The sequence below is a fragment of the Oculina patagonica genome, chromosome 13 (assembly GCF_052425735.1).
Source record: "Oculina patagonica isolate OP01 chromosome 13, crgOcupat, whole genome shotgun sequence".
NCBI lineage: Eukaryota > Metazoa > Cnidaria > Anthozoa > Scleractinia > Oculinidae > Oculina > Oculina patagonica.
The window spans coordinates 5747355-5767510 of NC_135770.1; the positions used below are offsets into that span (position 1 = coordinate 5747355).

The window sequence follows — 20156 nt, forward strand, 5'->3', positions numbered from 1 at the left end:
TAATCGTATAAAAGGCCATTTAAAACTAACTGGGGTCTAAGGAGCTCTGGTTTTAGGCCTGTCGAAATCTTTTACATGAAAAATGAATGGATTTGCAGACTGGCGTGACTAAATGTGCAAATGTTACCAAAATGAACTTTTGTTTATAATAGGTTCCTGTCTTTCTTTGCTTGTAATTTTGTCATATGCGACAAAAAAACCTTAACACCGCTTAACGGTAAATATCACTGTTTATCTGGGTTATGTGATAGCTGATTTACCTGAGAATCGTGTGGAAATCTGCAAGTTTCATTCGGAACATTTCCCTGTATCCCGCTACGTCTTCTATCATCAACTCCTGGACGATGTTAGCGAAATACCCCTTCTCGTGTCTCCTCTTAATCCATTGTCGTGTTTTTCCTCTTTTTGCCTCACTTTCTTCACTTGCTAGTAGTAGCGCTACTGATGATATTGCTAAAATGCGCCGACGCCGACGCCGAAACAGCTCATACTCCTCCATATTGGATACAATCAGCCCACGCTCGCGCCAGACATACGCGACAGATGTTGCGTGATGTTGCGTGCGTTTGGCCAGCTGCTTCGCAACATCTCACAACATGACCCAACAATGTTGCGATATGTTGCGTTGAAATGTTGCGATCGTTTGGCCGGGCCTTAAGATCCGAGTCCTTTCAAGGGTAATATAATACAGTCTCAAAGCATTGTGAGTTATTTCAGTTTTTCAAGCTCCCCTTAGCTTGGGTGATGAGATTTGTACAAAAACGGCAAATCGAATGATTTCAAATAATTCGACGAGACTTTAGGAGCAACTGATGAGTTCCACTGAAGAACCGAAACTCGAGTCTTGCTTAAGAATAAAATAACCGGCACGCATACATGCATGCACAGGCGATGACGCTTTACAATGATCCCAGAAATTGCATTTTTCTTATTCATTTTAATTTTTATTTGCCTTGACTACAAAACGAACCTCCAATACATTACAAACGTACAGTATGATAAGATAAATACATTAAATCATTATGAACTTCGTCATTTAGCAACAGAAAGGCCCAGGATTGATTTCCACACCTAGTCGATACTGAAGATTGTGTGACACTACCGTATTGAAATGGTCTGAAATGTAATGAAGTCAACACCGCTTACTAGAAATAGGGTAGAAGTTCTTTCTTAATTTCTTAATTCTTAATTCTGGCTTCTCGTACAAATAGGAATACGGATACCGTCACTGTTTTGTTTTTAATGGCTTGAGATAAATACCCGAATAAATATTATCAAAAGCAGTAAAATGAAGATGGCGAGTCACGAAGGGAAAAGAAAAGAAAAGAAAATTAACTTAAACTTAAATATTATCGACAACAATGCACGTCAAAGCAAACAAAGATTTCAGATAGCTCACCTGTGCAATCTAATCAAGATACTGCTGCCATCGGTCTCCCTTTTGGAAAGGTTTCAAAAGTTATGACACTAACCGGCCTTCACTCGTCAAATTCAACATCAGTCAAGTTAGTCTGCCATCACGTATGCCGACTTCGAATACACGTATAACGGTAGAAAAGTTCTTTAAGCGAGCTCACAATTATCCAGTACATCATTCTCCCTTGAACCCAAAACTCTGTTTAACTGTACGTTAGAAATCAAACGCGTTTTGCCGATGGATGCTCTTAAAGTTGATTCAGTACTCATGACAATCAAAGATGGCGTACCAAAACTGAGTAAACAACAAAGTGCCTAGTTCCCAGTGCTACTCGGTTGGAGTAATCGTAACATTGCCCGTCCACGGGCCACAGCATATAGGCGTTGCGTCACCGCCTAATAATTGCCAGAAGAGATCATCGTTACCGCATCCTGGAGACTTCAAATGCAGTAATCAAACTGTAATAGAATTTATTTGTTGGATGCAAGTAACGAGACAAAACGAATGAAAAAAAATGGAGGCAGTTAGTTGAGTTCCAAAACGCAAATCTCAACCAATACTTTTACCGAAACAGCTCAAAGGGAGTAGTGTTTGGCCTAACAGACATGTATTCAACATGCAAGCACGTCGTGTCACGTGAGATCAATATCTCATTTGACCTTTATTAATCTTCAAGCTTTTTCGCGTTTTCAAGATTTTTTTTCGCGTTTTTCAAGATTTTTCGCGTTTTTCAAGGTTTTTTTCGCGTTTTTCAAGATTTTTCGCGTTTTTCAAGATTTGTCACTGTTTTCAAGATTTTTTCGTGTTTTTCAAGATTTTTCACTTTTTTCAAGATTTCTCTCGTTTTTCAAGATTTTTGTTTTTCAAAATTTCATGTCACTTTTCAAGATTTTATGTATTTTTTCAAGATTTCATGTAACTTTTCAAGATTTTATGTATTTTTTCAAGATTTCATGTAACTTTTCAAGATTTGTATTTTTTCAAGATTTCATGTAAGTTTTCAAGATTTTAACGCATGATACTCATCGTACACCGATATTGAATGATTTTAGTTCGTAATTGGAACGGCGGGTGTTGGAATTAAAAACAAATGTTTCTAAATTTAAGTTTGTTTGGCGAAATAACAGAAGAAAACACACGCGCCATCGTCTGGCGGGAGTCAAGGTCTCAGTCATCCATTTTCAATAAACTTCCTTAAGTTTTTAGCGTTCGTTTGTGGCCAGAATTTGAAAATCTGCTATAAGTTAGTCTAGTAAGTCTAGTAAGCCTGATGGCAAACACTGTTATATAAGCTATGACATCCTGACCCTCAAGTTGAAAAAAAAAACTATAAAAAAAAATCAAGAGCGTAATTTCATAATAAAGATAAGATGTTCTACATGACACGAGCGTGGGACAAAGAAAAATTCTGAGTCCCCGACGGGAATCGAACCCATGGCCTCCCAGATACCGGTTGGGCGCTCTAACCAACTGAGCTACGAGAGACTCGTTGTGAGCTGGGCCATTTTACTTGGTTGATATGTGACACGCGTCCTGCATACTGCTAGGATCAGCAACGTGGAAATCATCAAGCTTGTAGTAAATAATAAAGATGGTAAATTTTTATTTACTGTATTGAAATTTCAAACACAAAACTGACTTGCACGAATAACATTCTCCTTTTTTTATTAAACCTGTTGTTTACTAGATTGTGGTACATCTAAGTTATGTCCAAACTTTAACCTTTCCATCCCACCCACAGCTTGCTACACAGCTGGGTAGGGTGGGGTGGTAAGCGACATCCATACATGGCGCAGAGTGAGCGTCTAGTGTCCTTATCACACGAGATGTAAAATGATCGTAGAAAAAGATTTTCCCGTCCGCTGAGCCAGAGGAAACTATTCTACCATCAGGGCTGAAATCGCATCCAATATGATAACCACTCACCTGAAAACAAACAAATTACAGTTAAACCTCTCTAATACGGACACTGAAGGGAGAGGGCAAAGTGTCCGTATTAGAGCGGAATCCCAAACCAAAAAATGGGGATGGGACTGGGATTTGAGCAAAATTAAGGCTGGCAAATGGGATTTATACCCCGTTAAGGGTTAAGGTCCCTCAAAAAACGTTTATATATTTTACAAGTTGAATAAACAGTAACCGCATGTAGAGTAAAATAACAAAATGAACAAAGCGTTGTTGTAACTACAAACAGACAAACTATCACTACCTGATCATCGGAGTGTCCGTTTTAAAGAGGTTAAGTTTATATGAATTTGCTTTCAAAAGTCTGGGATTTAGTTTCCATGGTCTGTATTAGAGAGGTTCCGAATCATAAAGGGTTTTTTTTAAAATAAAATGTGAGAATTTTGTCGGGATATCCGAAATTGTCCGTAATAGAGGGTTAAGTTTATATTAATTTGCTCCCTGGGGCCGAGATTTAGTTTCCGTTGTCTGTTTTAGAGAGGGTCCGCACTAAAGAGGTTTTTTAAAAGAATGTGAGAATTTTGTCGGGATATCCGAAATTGTCCGTAATAGAGGGTCAAGTTTGTATTAATTTGCTCCCTGGGGCCGAGATTTAGTGTCCGTTATCTGTTTTAGAGAGGGTCCGCACTAAAGAGGTTTCCGTAAGAAGAGGTTCGATTGTACCAATGAGGTGTTACAAAATACAGAAAGACCATTGCTGTTATATCGTCGCAATAATTTAGCCTACCGAAAAACAGTTTTGGTTTGAAAAACAAATCCACGCAACTGCTAAAATTTCGCAATCTTAAAATTAAAATGTTCCTCACAACGAATAAGAGACTTAACACTAAACGTCCACAGTACAGGAAAGGACGACCTGGCCTGGTAACGAGCCTTACTCATCTCGCGCGCGCTGCGTCATAAACGCTTATTGTGACGTCAAGCTCTCACTTTGCTCTTTTCGCGGAAAGAATGTGCGTTTTTCGCGAGAAGAAACACGTTCTGTTGTGAGCACGAAGTTGGTATTTTCGCTTACGGCGCTGTCGATTTTCTTGTTGTTATCATACCTTGCATATCCTGTTCAACGAGACGGTAAGATTTGTTCGCGTTTTTACGAGTTTTTCTTTCTTTCCTTTTTTCCGACTCACTCTTCAAACTTTTAAACCCAAGAATCTAGAAATTATTCGTGCGTCCTTCTCGTAAAGAAAATTATTTTAGAACATTTCATGTAGTTTTTTCACGCCGATAGGAAAAAAGATACAAGCGTCTAAGAACAAGCAGTTCTTTTCCGATGACAAAGTTTCTTTTTATTTTTATTTTTCATTTTTCAGAAAACCAAACATCTCTGGTTGCCATGGTAGTATTCCAGGGTGTTACGCGCGTGCGTTCGTTTTCATTCTTTTCAAGCGCGCGCTTTAACGGTTACTCGACATAAAGGCCCGGTAATACGGGCAACAAATTTGTGTTTAAAAGGCCCGGTAATACGAGCAACATTTTTGTTCAACTTGTCTCGCAACATTGTTGCATTGCAAGTTGAACAAGTTGTTGCCCGTATTACTACCGCGCGCTCAACTTGTCTCGCAACAAATTTTGGTGTTGCAAGTTGCAGCAACATGTTGCACAAAGTAGAACCGAGTTCTACTTTTTGCAACAATTGTTTTCAACTTGCAACACCAAAATTTGTTGCGAGACAAGTTGAGCGCGCGGTAGTAATACGGGCAACAACTTGTTCAACTTGCAATGCAACAATGTTGCGAGACAAGTTGAACAAAAATGTTGCTCGTATTACCTGGCCTTGGGCCCGTTTCTCGAAGGTCCCGAAAAGTTTTCGCACCCGGAAAGCCATAGCAAAATCCTAAACACTTATGATTACAAAGTTGTTTTATTCACATATTTTTAACATGAACAGAAGGTCCCTTCATACAAAATTTCAGGCCAATACACTTCTTCGTTCTTAAGATACAGTTGTTTAAAAATGGCTTTGCGGGCCCGTTAAGTTACCGGGGCTTTCGAGAAACGGGCCCCTTGACGCATTGTTTTCATTATAAAATGCTCATCTAATTTGTCGCTCTTAAAATGTCATTCTCAATCTCATTTATATTTCATCAAATTTAAACAAAGGAACATCATGACCGTGAAGGAGGTTTGGATACCCGGTCTTATTTAGCATAGATTTTTACCTTGTGGCCCTCGTATCTCTTAAACTTGTTCAGCTTGTAAGGTTTTCTTGTTGAGAACAAAGCAATGTAGTCTCCGTTTGACTGCGCCACAAAGTGAGATTCAGTCGGGTGAACCTTTAAACAAGTACAGGTAAATGCTTCCTGAAAGAAGAAAAAGATATCAGCACTAGATAGCAAAAGATTCTTCCATGTTTTTGGTTTTTGTTTTTATCTGTTTGTTTGTTTGTTATTGTTATTGTTGTTGTTGATTTCACTGTAGATTCATGATTAAAAATAAAAAAACGTTTCTCTGGTTAAAAATTGTTATGAAGTGTTCGTAAAAAGATCAAAATGTTGGCAAAGTAGTGGAAATTTAATAATAAACCCTGCTGTAACGAGCACCTTAAAATGAGTAAAATGGCCAAGTTTAACAGCCATAGAGCAATTTTTGATTGAGTGTTGTAAAACCAAAACCACAGTTATCACTCTGGCTAATCACAAAAGGACACAGATAAGCCAGTAAACCAATCAAAGCTCGAGGTAATAAATTATTATGCATGCAGCCAGCACCAAGTGTGGGAACATGTGTGAGTGAGACATGATTGGTCTTGGTTTTACTTCTGATTGGACAAGACCAAAGCAAATGCGGGTTACTTTTGACACTCATTAATAAATGAAAATTGCTCTATCTTGCAAAATAGCTAGAAAGTGATTCTACGAAGTGAAGATAAGGTAACATAATTTTGTATGCTGGGGGGGGGGGGGGGGGGTACAAACTTGCCCTGCAGCATACATAATTTTGAGGTACTCTTGCTTTTATCATCCTTGCTTTCAAGTTGTTTGTGACATACTCACATGAAAAGTTCATTTTTAGACATTATATTTATGGACAATTTCCTATTTTGAAATAATAACAGAGTCCATTTTAGTTGTAACTGATTCTCCCAAACGTGATAATCGTAGCATCATAATGATATGAAAAAATCTCATATGCGACTACAAAACTAGTTTCGTCAAATTTAAAAATTCCTTAAAAAATCAATTAATTCTTTACACTAAACAGAAAATCTGATGACATTTTTGTAATTTGCATACAATTTTACTTTTTAGTAAGGAAAATTATACACCATTTGAGACAATATTTTAAAAATACACTAAAAATGACAGCCTCCAAGAATACCTTAAATAAGTAGGGCCATTTTTATTACATTTTAACATTTACGTGTCTGTTATTTTGTACGTTAACCTAGCTTTTCTTCTAATCCATCTTCTTTATAAAATAATTTGACTTATCCTGCCATTGATTAACTTACCTGGTAAATTTGATTTGATAATAATGCTGTTGATCTAAAATCCCAGACCATGATCCCTTTGTCTGTAGAATTCCTTCTCACAACCTCAGCAGCAGAAATAAATTCCTCACCCCCGGGAAGAAATGCTATGTCCTGCACTTGGCCAAAAAATGCTGAGTAAGTTGTTGCAACCTGTTGATGAAAATTGCACTTGCCGATTAAGAAAATATTTAAGTTAACTTGTGCCTCTACAATAACAATACAATCTTTATTACGAGAAATATGGTCAGCAGGCTTAGCTGAAAAGCTAGTTTACAGGTGCGCTACGAAATAAGAATACAAAATAGAACAATAAAAACTTCCTCAGAAGTGTATAAATTAAGTAAGTGCTACAATATTGTTTAACTAAGAATAAAATATAAAAATTACTGCTAAAAAAAGAAAATATAATAATAATAATAAAAATTGTCACAATTCTTCAATGGTCACAGCCTGTAAGGTTTAATGTTCTTAAATTGTTCTTAAAAACCGTATATGTTTCTGTCTTTCTTGATTCATCTGCGAAAAATTCCACATTTTCGATGCAGTGTTTGTCCACGATTTTAAGCTGTAATTAAAATCATTCACTGTTTTCCGGGATCTTTTCCGAAGTTAAGAATATTTAAAATTCGACGTTTCGATCAGTTTCACTGATCTTCTTCAGGCTGTTGTTAAAATGACAATATGGCGGACTGTTTCCTATTGTCATTTTAACAACAGCCTGAAGAAGATCAGTGAAACTGATCGAAACGTCAAATTTTAAATATTCTTAACCTCGGAAAAGATCCCGGAAAACAGTGAATATTTTAATTTCTTAAGATGAGAGGTGAAAGTTTCAGAAATAGGATTTAAGCCGTAAGTTGTTGATTTTACTTTTGGAAGGTCCACAATTGTGGTGCCCCTGAGGTTATAAGTGGAGCGTCTTACTGTAATGAAATCATGTAAGCTTGCAATTGCAGCATCGCTCTAGTTATATTGCCTCATTGTGCTGTTCAATAACATGGAAACTCACAAACTCTGTGCTTTATTAATTATAGATGTTAACTAATAATTGTTGCATTTTATTTTGCCATCAATCATCTGAGCAGAAATTTCAAAAAACAAATAATTTAATTAATTTTAATGGGGTCAAAAGTTCATTTCTTTGGGTTGTGTTTGGTGGTTTTTGATCCAGTTTGTTTGTTTTATATGAATGTTTATTTTTTGGATCGAACATACTTTGGAGAGGGGTTGGGTAAAAATTCCTGTGCAGCAATTAAAAGAACAAAAGAAAACTAAGCCTTCTTTTTGAGCCACAAAAATACCTAACAACTCAAAAAATTAATCCTACACAGAACTGAAGTTGTAGGAAAATATTTTGTTAAAAAAAATTGCCCCCCGTCCTCTCTCCTGAAAAATTTAATTGATTATCCCTAACGGTCTGTTGGTTGCCATGGTAATCTTAATAATTATAACAATTACTATTAATAATAATTAATTAAAAATTATTGTTGCCAGTGTAAAAAGCAACCATTACTACTGTTAAAATGTCAAAAACCATCCAAGCCAGGCTTGAAAAAGTTAACAGCATCACAACACACATTAAAGTCCATAATTTGACAGTGACCTCCCCTAGAAAATTAAACCATTATTATTGTTGGAATTTTCTATGATCAAATTTCATTTTTGAGCTTTTGTCAGAAATGGCTTGAAAGAAATGACAGTGCACCTTTAAACTATTACATACTTACGTTTCCAGTTCTTGTGTCCCAGCATAGTATGGCAGATTTAAACGTCCCAGCTAGGAAAAGGGCAGGTTCTGTGGGATGAAACTGAACACAGGTCACATAGTTCTTGTGTGGAAATGCTTTCATTTCCTGACCTGTCGTAAAAAAAGGCAAGTGGTCTAAGTTTGATAATAATACAAACTAAATTGACAACATGTCTGGTAAAATTTCCAGGAAAGTTTAAAATGGTCTATACCTGCAAGTACAAAAAAATGTCATAGAAGCAGGGAAGAAGAATATACTAGCTTGCAGCAAGCATCATCAGGGCTCGACAAAAACTTGAATTCCAACTTGCCCTTCGGGCAAGCAAGACTCAAAACTTTTTGCCCGAGCCGATTTCCCACTTACCCGCATTAAAAAAATAAAGTAAGAAATAAGCTCATTAATAATTCATAATCCTCGGATGATTAGATCTCTTTAAAGTGTTTTATGATTGCTTTACTTCGTTTGAATGTTTTCCTCACATAACATGGTAAATCATCCATATTTCCTATGCTATTGTCAATATACACTTTACATAATTATTGTAGTTGCCGTGGTGTACAATGTGGGAAAAGTGAGAGGTTTATGCAAGCTTTATTTAATGTGAGTTTACTGCCCAGCAAATATGTTTTTTCGCTTAAAAGAAGAATGTCACCAGAATTTAAAGCTTGCCCAAAGTCGTCTTGTGCAAGGGTCTCCCACTTTGTAATGCGAACCTTGCGAATTTCGTGCAATTCGTTCGCTTTTTTTTTCAATTTCTTTGATTACAAACACTCAGAGTATTCAGTTCAGTGAATAAAGATCTATAAACTGGGAACAAGATAAAATTTACGCTTTTCCGATCAGAAAACCATTTTGAAGTGAATAAACCATCCAACTCCATTCCAACAATTGAAGTGACTGATTGGTTTTCTTGTTCACATATTTTTTTTCCCAAACCGGCATGTTGCGAGACTGCACGGCGGAATGTTTATTTTTGGCATTGGAAGACACTAAACTGGTTTCTCATCAGTGGTGGTTATTTTATGAGGATTATATTTTTGATGTTTGTACAAATGAAAAGAACTTGGTTTCATTAATTTTTGGGAGGTTCACTGAAAATTTATTTCGCTGATCTAAAGCATCAGCCTAGTTGTCTACACTGCGTTCGTGCAAAATTCTTACCCTGTTTATAAGTATAAAGAAATTTGATACGGTCAGATTTTAGTCTCATGCTAGGCAACCAGGCAATCACAGTGCAGACCTTCGAACTGGAACGGTAACGATTTTTTAAAACGTTTTGGAAGATTTTTCGTTCAGCTTTTTCCGGAAAAGGCTCATGCTTTGACAGCTCCGACTTCAGGTTTCGGTTTCAGCGGATGCAAGACAAAGTACCGGGTAACTGAAAGTAACGTTGAACTGCAACACTTTTGTTCAGATTCAATTTTAGAGCCTTTCCGTTCATTCAAATTGAAGTTTTGTATTCATATTACCCAACAGAACGGATGCAAAAAAAGTTTGCGAGTTTGTTCAGTGCACACCAACTCGCAATATTTTACGCTTGAACAAACACGGTAAAATTTTAGCCTTCACAGATCACACTTCAATGCACTTAGGGACGGACCATTAGAAATAACCGGAGGGGGGGTGACTTTTACCAAAAAAAAATTCCTGCAAGGGGAACTTGTCGAAAAAAAAAATCCTGCAAGCGGTTGTGCCCGAAAAAAAAATTTGTGCAACGGAATTACCAGTAAGTGTTGTATGATGGCATCTATAAACGTCCATCAGAATGGCTAAAATAGCGTTTCTGAGGTTCTGAAAATTAAAATTTTCCCGGGGGAGCATGCCCCCGGACCCCTCTAATTTGTCATGTTACCGAGAGAACAGCTTCAGCTTAATCCTATCAACTATTTGGTTGCAAACACACGTGACCCACCCTAACAATCACGTCCCATCAGTAAACAGTTAATCAAAAGCACAAACAGTATTACCGGTATTATTATCACTATAAACTGCAATTATGTCTGATATTCTAAAGTTTAGCTTGATAAGTTTTAGTTGTCATCTTTTTCATCTTTTTTGTTGAGGAACCAGGGTAAAAATTTCTAATAAGGAGGGGGGGGGGGGATTATATTTAACAGGCACTTTCTAAAAAATCCCTTCAGCCCCCCAACCCCATAAAAATGAACAGTCCCTAAATGTCGCTTAATTCAAAGAACAAATCTGAAAAATGAAACAATAATGATATTTAATAATGATAATAATATTGTTGCGCAAATCATAGATGCATTACAAAAAAAAAAGCCTGTATCTTTGTGCGAAAAAAATTAGTGCAAAGCTTGTGCCCCAGAAAAAAAATTCCTGCAGACAAGTAGGCCTTCAAAAAAAATTCCTGCACCGAAATTTTTTTACCCCCCTTCGGTTATTTCTAATGGTCCGTCCCTTAGTCAATGTTTAGAAGACACATATTTTAAGATGTGTAGTACGTTAGAAAAAGTCATTTCAGCGATTGTGTGACTGACAAATGATTGACATTTTTCACAGTTTAAGCATTACGAAACAGTTGTTTTACGATGTCTGTAGTTCTGATTATTTTTTCATTTAATTGATGGAGGGTTTTGCCCGGGCGCTTGCCCATCGGGCAAGTGACCATGAAAAGTTACTTGCCCGGCCTCGAAAACTACTTGTCCCGGACGACCGGACGGGGGTTTTGTCGAGCCCTGATCATGCTCTCTACTATTTCAAGCATTAATTTTCAAGTAAGACTGTCTTACTGTCTAGCACCAAATGGATGTCCCTGTTCACTTCTAGTAGCCTCTCATCCCTTCTCCATGGTAGCCTACTATAAGGGCCAATTTACACGGTATGATTTCCTTGCATGCCGTCAAGCTTACAACAGGCCCATGGCATGACTTAGGACCATTTACTTGTGTGCATGTCTGTCGTAAGGATGTGGTAGGTTCAGATTTACACAATACAATTTGTGTTGTAGTCGTGGAAAAAATGTCTTACATGCAATAATCGTAGACAAATTGTACCGTCCATTTCACCCCAAATGTCATTACCTGTTTCCAAATTAAAAAGTCTCGCAGTTTTATCATATCCACAGCTCAAAACTTGCGATCCACACAAGCTCCACCTAGAGTCTTTGACGGCTTCAGCATGACGTGTTAATCTTCGGGTGCAGGCCCCGCCTTTGTGTGTGTCCCAAACACTAACCACGTGATCCATTGACGCAGACAACAACAAATTGCTCTCTGCTGGATTCCATCTGACGCAGTTGACCCCCTGCGAATGTCCTTCAAGATTTAGCTGCAGCTGTTTAGGTGGTCTACACACAAGATCTGCAGTCTTTCTGCTTGAAATTTCAGTTTTTTGTTCAGAATTAAGTGTAACCCCTTTCAATGAGCCATCACAATCAATCTTTTCTAACTGATGATTTGTTAAAAGCGGTGCAGCCGAGGTTGCAGCATTTGTTTGAGTTAATCTCTCTCTTTCTCTCTTTGACACGTAAGGTTTAACACTCGGCCCCGAAATACTCACATTTGTATTCGTTCTTCGCGCCAATGATCCGACGAAAGATGAAGTATTCTTGTCGTTAGTCTGTTTAACAACTTGAGACTCAAAGCGATCAGAGTGATTTGAAGCACTAGTACTGCAAGTTGTAATTTGTTTTGATTCAGAGACTTTCCTTCCGAGTATTCCACTAGAATTCAAAAGTTTTTGAGAAGGTTTTAGAATTTTATCCCCTGGCTGTCTGCTGTTTCCTGCTTGTCGAACACTATTGCCATCAACTTCTGTTACCTTTTGTTTCTTGTTTTTCGGTGACTCGTCATCGGAAGACGAACTGCTATCGTACGCACACAAACTCTCCATACTTCGCTGAAATCTTGTGGCGTTTAAATATGGACAATGTGAACTGCACTGCACTGCAGCAGAAACAACAAACTGATATGAGATCCTTGCAATGGAAAACATGCACATGTACTCGTTCGCCTACTAGTTCTCTCACGGGCCATCCGCCATTTTGACATTTGTTAGACAATTTGTTCCCAGGGTCCCTCGAGTCTCACAATTCAAGATGGCGGCTAACCCGGAAGTACAAGCTTTTGGCGGGAAACCTCACCGTCGACACAATTTAATGATCATTTTGATCAAGATCAAGTTTGATTTTCCGAAGTTTCATTTGTGAAATGACGTCAAGAAAATAATCACAATTTTTTTCATTGACTGAGCATTTGTTTGATACCATATTTGTAGCAGTTACTGATAAACATTTGTAGCACTGACCCATCAAAGTATGAGCTGAGAGCTGGAAAGTGCTGGAAAACAAATAATTTAAACTAGTAATACGTGACTCGCAGGGCCTCGCGAAGCTCTGGGTTGGGAAGGGAGGGGGGGGGGGTGTTATAAATAAGGAGTGATAACCGGTTTTAACCGGTGATTTGTCATTGTTGCCTAGTAACGGACATGGCAGCGACACCCTCGTTCCCAGGGTCTACTCCGCTTTGAAAATGGCGGCTCTTTCTGGTTCGTAAAGAGGCATAAAGCGTTGGGAAGCGCAGGCTATTTTCAAAATCATCGACAAATTATTGGATATTCGCATTTTGGACATTTATTTCAGGACATTAAAAAAAAAAAAAGAAGAACGAACGGCAGGAGGATTCGAACCCTCCGCCCGCGCGCCCCTGATGGCCATGCAGCCATGAAAGGTTTATAGCCTGAATAGGTGTTGAGGGAGTATCATGTGGAAATCAGTGTTATTTTAATCCGAAAAGAAAAACGATAAAAATGAAAGGCTCAGGATTCGAACCCACAAAAAAAATAATATAAAAAAAAGAAAAAAAAAAGAAAAACCTTAGCCGGATTCGAACCCCCGCCCTCAGTCCCGAAGATCTGATTTGAAGTTCGACGCCTTACCATTAGGCCACCAGCGCGCGGCCGTGTGACGTCATTTCCGCCAGACACCAAGCTCACAAATATATATATATATATGACCGTAAACTTCACACGAGATTTCATCCCGCCTGAGCCCTGCTTTGAGGAACAAAATTATACACCCCGCTACGCTCGGCCTTCGGCCTCGCTTCGCGAGGAAAAACAACAAAGAAGACAAAACTTTGAATTTCCGTGGTGTTTTCAAGAAGACCCATTAACTATTAAAGTGCTTTAATTGACATCATTAGTCTATCATTTAGCTGTAAAGAAAAACTCAAAAACATTGAAAACCGGTTCACTGTCACAAACATCGTATCAACTGCAGCTGTTAATTTCATTCATCACCTTTAAACAACTAAACCATTAAAAAGTTATCAATAACTAACTGTTTATTTTTGTCATTTTTGCCTCATTCAAGTTTTTGTCTTATATGCATTCAAATTGGAACATAAAATTATATTTAGACTCAATGACTGACTGAGATCTCAGAAGTTTATTGCTATTGGGGTAGGGCTGACTTCACAAAATTGTGCAAACCCTCCTCGAATTCCCTCAATCCTCCTACCACCCCCTTCCCCTTTTTACGCCTGCTACACAGGCAAGCAAAACATTGTTTTAAAACTGTTACGCGTTGACCACTTAGATTTTTTAATTTTACAGATCTATTCAGACAGTTCATCAAACATGTCTAAGAGTCTACGTTCATATTTCATCAAGGGTAAGGGACCGATCGTTTATTACGTCCCAGGGGGGGGGGGGGGCGGTTTTTTTTTTAAAAAGTGTAGTGTTTCAAAACTGAACCCCCCAAAATTATTTTCATATAAAAATTATACCCCCCCTTCGTAATTCTTATTTAAAAAATGTACCCCACCCCCTCGACCAGGCCATAATTCTCTCTTTTCTTCCTTGCAGATTTTTTATTTTGTTGATATAGCCAATCAACATCGCTGCTACGTATTTAACTGATCGAGGTTTAATATCATATGTAGCCATTCTCAATGAACTTCACTGAATACTCCAGCAAATTAATTTCTTTCCACCACACACTCAAACCATACCGTAAAACACAGCACTGTGTCGCGATGTCGCTTGTTTCTGAAGACCAATGCCGCATGAACAACAGTTGCAGATGTTGCTGACGTTTTTCGTTGGTAGTGTATTATCACCATCGGTTATTTTTTTTTAGGAGAAACTGTTTTGTCACAGGGTTGTTTATACGGGACTCCAATGAGATTCAGTTTGTAAAAAGTTTGATGAAGGTGAATGTGAATTTTGTTAGGGGGGTCCGGGGGCATGCTCCCCGAGAAATTTTGAAAATCTGAGCTATCAGAAATGCCAGTTCCTGTATTCTGAGTCACTTTCATGCTTGGTTTATGGTATATTTATGAGCCTTTTTTAACGATTATGAGTAAACAACAACAAGAACCGCCAGCGAGAATTTTTCCTTTTTTTTGGTTTCAGTTATAAAACCTGTTAGACTGCCGTTGCTGTGTCATAAAATTTGACCCCCCTCACGTTTCTCATAAGTGAAAAACTTACCCCCCAAAAAGGGGCTTGTTTTAAAATTGAACCCCCCCTCCAAAACCACCGCCCCCCCCCCCCCTTGGGACGTAATAAACGATCGGTCCCTAATATCTCCTAAGTAACTTTGGCTTCGTAAATTAGTATTTACTCAACCGGTTACCTTCTAGTGCTCAAGGTGCTTTCAGAGCCCAGCTGGAAACAATGCTGCTAATTAAGGGACGAGGCAGTTAGTTTTTCACGTGATTAACCTCTTCTCGGCATTCCCGGCAGCTTTTACTGAACTACATACACTTCATATGAGTAAAAAGGTATTTCTTTTGAAGATAAGTATATCTTATCTTATCTTAATGGGCACACACTGCTCCCACGAGCCGGCCCAGATTGCCCCAGAAACCCACGATTCACTGAGACATAACGACTGAACGAGTTCCTCAGTGAAGCAAAAAATCTCCTAAGTAACCACCGGGATGGTTACTTTGGTGTATCGGTAGGAAGGTGTATCGGTATGTAACCTATATATTAACAGCATTTGAAAGCTAAGAATCAAGCTGTTTTTCCTCCGTAATAATGGCGAAATATCTCTGTGTTTTTTGTGTGGACAGAGAAATACTCTGAAAGCGCTTTCAAGGAGCTACGTCACGGACAATGCATCTCGAAAAAATTAAGCAATTTTTTTTCAAGTTTGCTGTTTGTAATCCATCATAATTTTCGTCAGTCAATTTTTTGGCTTTTAATTACTTTTCAAGTTGTTGTTTTTCTACCCTGAAAAACTATTATTTTGAGGTTTCCTTCAATTTGAAAGTAATCCGAAAGTGAGTTGAAATATCGTGACATTGCTCCTTTAAAAAAAGGAAAATAACTGCAAACAAAAACGCGCGCTAGGGTTTGAATAATAAGATGCATGTTATATCCATTTTCAAATTGTGCGTGTCGCCAGGCGTAAAAATCACATGAAAAATCTGCATTAGTAAGCAGATTTAAAACAATAGCCCTCAAAGCTACGACACAGCAGATTGACAGCAGACATTAATAACTGGTCATCATGCCCGATAGACCTGACTAAAATTAACAATATTTTTAAAATACGACCCTCAAGGGTCCTCAAGGCTTCGATACGGCCGACAGTGAGAAATAGTTGCAATGAATATATTTCAATGTAGGCCAATATACCATTCGTTTATTATTAAACAACTCAGAAGGCTGCAAACTTCGGAAATGTTAAGTTTTAATCAATGTCAGTAGCGGGGTCGATTATAAAAACTGATAAAAGCAAATGACATCATGTGAGGTATACTTCAAAAAACTATAAAATACTGCTTTTAACTTAGAAACTTAAAAATTTCGAACATTTGCGACCCCTACTGATATAGAACGAGTCAAATACTAATGTTACCCAGTGTTTGTTACGGATGAATAAAGATAATTATTCAGTATAATTTTTCATTATTAACATCTATTTACTATCGTCTGCTGGATCGGTGCTAAACTCCCACAGTATTCAGTGAATCTGCCAGAATCTGACAATGTTCGAGTTTCTTTTCTCTCCTCTCATCTCGGAACTAATAAACAAAGCTTCCACGTCCTGCACGGGAAAAATAATAGAAAAGCCTCAAAATCTGGCTGCTATAAAAGAAGAATTAAAATTCTAGAAAATATTTCAACATATTTGACGTTAGGCAGTGTGAGATTCTGTAGGACAATGTAGCCCTATCTCACAAGAAAACAGGTTAAACAAAAGAAACGCGAAGTTTCATAAAAATCCACTGTGCACTTCCACAAAAATAGAAAAATGAAAATTAGAAAAAAGGTGCACCCACTTGTTCAGCCTTGCCGTTCGTCGTGTTCCGTTGGATGGCGCGGATTTTGATTGTACGGGGTTCTCAAGTTTCTGGTTCTCCTCCGGTAGTTTCGTCTCCGTGGTTCTACAGGCTGTTCTCGTACCGCTCTCGGCTCCCAGTTCATAAGAGCCCTGTACATTTTGATCACGTAACACAGGATCACAAACAGGATAATAACAAGTATAACACACGCCAAATCTTGAATGGGAAGCTCCATGATGAAATGTATACTCCTGGCAGAATGGATTTAGTAGGAATATGTTGATCTGGTTGAAACGTAGAGTGCTCACTTTCAACGACCGTCGTTAGAAGTGAACTAAAAAAGCTGAAACAGGAAAACTGCATACCTAATCAGGGGCTACATGTAAATAGACGTGCGAAGAACCAATCGCGAATGAGATTAAAGAAAAAGGGGTTTCCCCTTCACCGTCGCCAGCCGCCGGGGTTCCATGCTTGGAAAAACTCGGACTGGCGGTTTTGTAATCTTTGTTTCCTAGCTTAAATACATCTGCTCCAAAACTCAGCACAGTCAACTGACTACTGAAAACAAGACAAAAATGGAGTTAAAACGATCCTGTTTGAAAACTCACAATAATTATAAACGCGCATCCAAATTAAAAACCATGCCGTTTCCTCTCTGAGCTAGCCAATGTGGTTTAAACAAAACAAAGATACAAAATCAAGTGTCGATCATCATTTTTCGAACCTACCAGGCTGACAGGTTCCATAACTATGTATAAAATGCCAGAAAATATGTAAAAAGAAGCCAAATTCAAACAAAAGGCTGGCACGCATTCTGACTTTAGTTATTTTAACCCCGTAACCCCTGCTATTATCTCCGTTTATTTACCTTAGGCCAGGTGCTCAATATTATGTACAATGATGGAATACACTGATTCAGCCGGAAGTTGAGCTAAGTTGCATGGAAGCACGAAAACTAAAAATTAATCATTAAGCGATCAAATGCCATGCAATCACCGGGTGCAATCAAATTACAATAAAAACCAACCTTGATCTAGCTAGATATGTGCATACTGTTTTCATGACGGCACAATATGAAGCGAGAATTACTCTAGAATATTGTGCCTGAGCAAGAGAGTTGGCCTAAGGGCAATTCTTTGTATTCTATACTACGTAATAAAAAATATAATGCTTAAACAAAATATACTTTGTGGTGACTTTTCTCGGATAATGTAATAACGAGTTGTTTTTATATGTAACGACTTTCTAAAGCCATGTCTAAAAACGGGTGTATATTTTCAAGGTCAGGTCTGAAAACGGGTATGGATTTTTGAGGCCAGGTCTGAAAACGTGTGTGGGAAATGGCATATTTTGGTCTGAAATTGGGTCTGGATTTGGAGATGCGGGCGGCACACCCCCACCAAAAATTCCAAGGAGTAACCCCCCCCCCCCCTCCGGGAAGCCGCCACTGCAAAACGCCCTTGATCGAACTGGGATCAAGTTCAGTTTTTGCCACTGACTAACTAAGAATATATTAAATATTTAGCTACATGTTTTGAAGATTCTTTGAAAACATTTCCATTTGAATTACTGTGACTGGTGATGGCTTTGTCATGGAACAATAGAGGACAATAAATTATTCAAGTACCCCTTAGGCCATGTTATAGAAGTTTTATTCCCTTGTCGAAACGGCGAAAGTTCGAATTCAAAACAAATACATTGACCAACAATTAAGAAGACGAAAGCCATTTTTCAATTTTACAGATTTATTTAGACACCGACAGCTTTTACTGAACTACACACACTTCATATGAGTTGAGATTCTAGGTATTTCTTTTTAAGATTAGTAACATACTGCTCCCACGCGCCGACCCAGAAATCCGTGATTCACTGAGACATTACGACTGAACGAGCTCCTCAGTGTAAAATCTCCTAAGTAACAAGCGCGAAGGTTACTTAGATGTATCGGGCAAAATAATCGGTTGGAAGGTGTATCGGTATGTAACCTATATTAACAGCATTTATTAAAAAGCTAAGAATCAAGCTATTGAATTTTCCTTCAGCAGAAAACGATTCCGACTGAAATTATTAAATGATCACGAAATATTTCTGTGCCATTTGTGTGGACAGAGAAATACCCTGAAAGCGCTTTGATGACGTGGCGTGTTTAAGTGCATGGCGAAAGTCGAGATCTGAATAAGTTGCATGTGACAACCATTTTTAAACTTTCGTTAGCTTTTAGTGTTCGTGTGTCGCCAGAAATCACATTTGAAAAATCTGTTATTACCAAGCCTGATAGCAAATAATGTTTTTAAACTGTGGCCCTCGAAGCTACGACACACATGCAGACACTGAAAAATCAACCTAGAAGAATAGTCACGCAGTGGTGCGGAAATGTTTATATTTAATCAATGGCAGTTTTGTTAGTTGTGTTATATAGGCGTTTTTATTTACAGAAACATGGTCGACTATAAAAACTGTTAAAAGCAAATTAATGGCATCATGTGAGGTATACTTCATAATTTACTTGAAAAATGTCTGCTTTTTGTCGTTCAATTGAGCTCCCTCCACGAGCTCGTCTAGCTAACAATCATCGAGGCAGGCAAATCGCTGTGGTTCTTCTTTCTTTTCCCTTTTTTCTCGGGTTCATATGGGAAGGGAAAGCCGGAGCACATATCAGAATTTGGTATTGTTTTCCATTTCTTTAATATTTGTACTTGAAATTACTTTACAAGTCTTTTTGACAGTTATAATATTTTGAAACTGTGCTGGGAAACACAGAAAGCGTGACGTCACAACCGTGTTTACATGCTCTCATCTAAACTCACCTATCGACCAATGAGAGCGTGCGTACTACCTTAATTATTTTATAAAGCCTAATATTGCACAAATTATGATATTGATATTATTAACATCTATTTATATCGTCTGCTGGATCGGTGCTAAACTCCCGCAATATCCAGTAAAACCGCCAGAATACAATGCTCTCTCCTCTCGTCTCAGAACTGATAAACTAAGCTTCCATGAGCCGTAGAACACCTTTTCCCACGTCCTGCACGGGAAATATAATAGAAAAAGTCTCAGAATCTGGCTGCTGTTAAAAAAAGAACAACAATTATAGAAAATGTTTGACATGTTTGATGTTTGGTACTGTGAGATTCTGGAGGCCTGCGTAAGAAGAAAACCGGATAAAACAAAAGAAACTCTAAGTTTTATAATGTGCACTATGAACTTGCATAATAATAGAAAAGTAAAAGTTATACCCACTTGTTCAACCTTGTCGTTCGTCGTGTTCCGTTGGATCGCGGTTGTGATTG

General features: G+C 38.1%; 3 protein-coding genes and 1 pseudogene across 4 annotated transcripts in view; 1 reads left to right on the forward strand and 3 right to left on the reverse strand.

The window, feature by feature from the left end:
* LOC144636822 (WD repeat-containing protein 25-like) overlaps positions 1–1816 on the reverse strand; it is a 68144-nt pseudogene extending 66328 nt beyond the window's left edge. The window contains exon 1 of the transcript XR_013567629.1: positions 1400–1816. The product of XR_013567629.1 is annotated as a WD repeat-containing protein 25-like (transcript). The remainder of the gene's footprint in view (positions 1–1399) is intronic.
* LOC144636854 (uncharacterized) overlaps positions 1–20156 on the forward strand; it is a 148505-nt gene that overhangs the window by 82502 nt on the left and 45847 nt on the right. The gene's annotated exons all lie outside the window — the stretch shown is intronic.
* LOC144636852 (uncharacterized) overlaps positions 1–20156 on the reverse strand; it is a 140866-nt gene that overhangs the window by 75959 nt on the left and 44751 nt on the right. The gene's annotated exons all lie outside the window — the stretch shown is intronic.
* Positions 3077–12836, reverse strand: LOC144636820 (WD repeat-containing protein 25-like). Its single transcript, XM_078496023.1, has 5 exons — positions 11644–12836; positions 8582–8712; positions 6834–7004; positions 5542–5682; positions 3077–3343 (listed from the first exon to the last, which is right to left on the reverse strand). Exons 1-5 carry the CDS (start codon positions 12560–12562, stop codon positions 3122–3124), a joined length of 1584 nt encoding a protein of 527 aa, XP_078352149.1. The 5' UTR covers positions 12563–12836; the 3' UTR covers positions 3077–3121.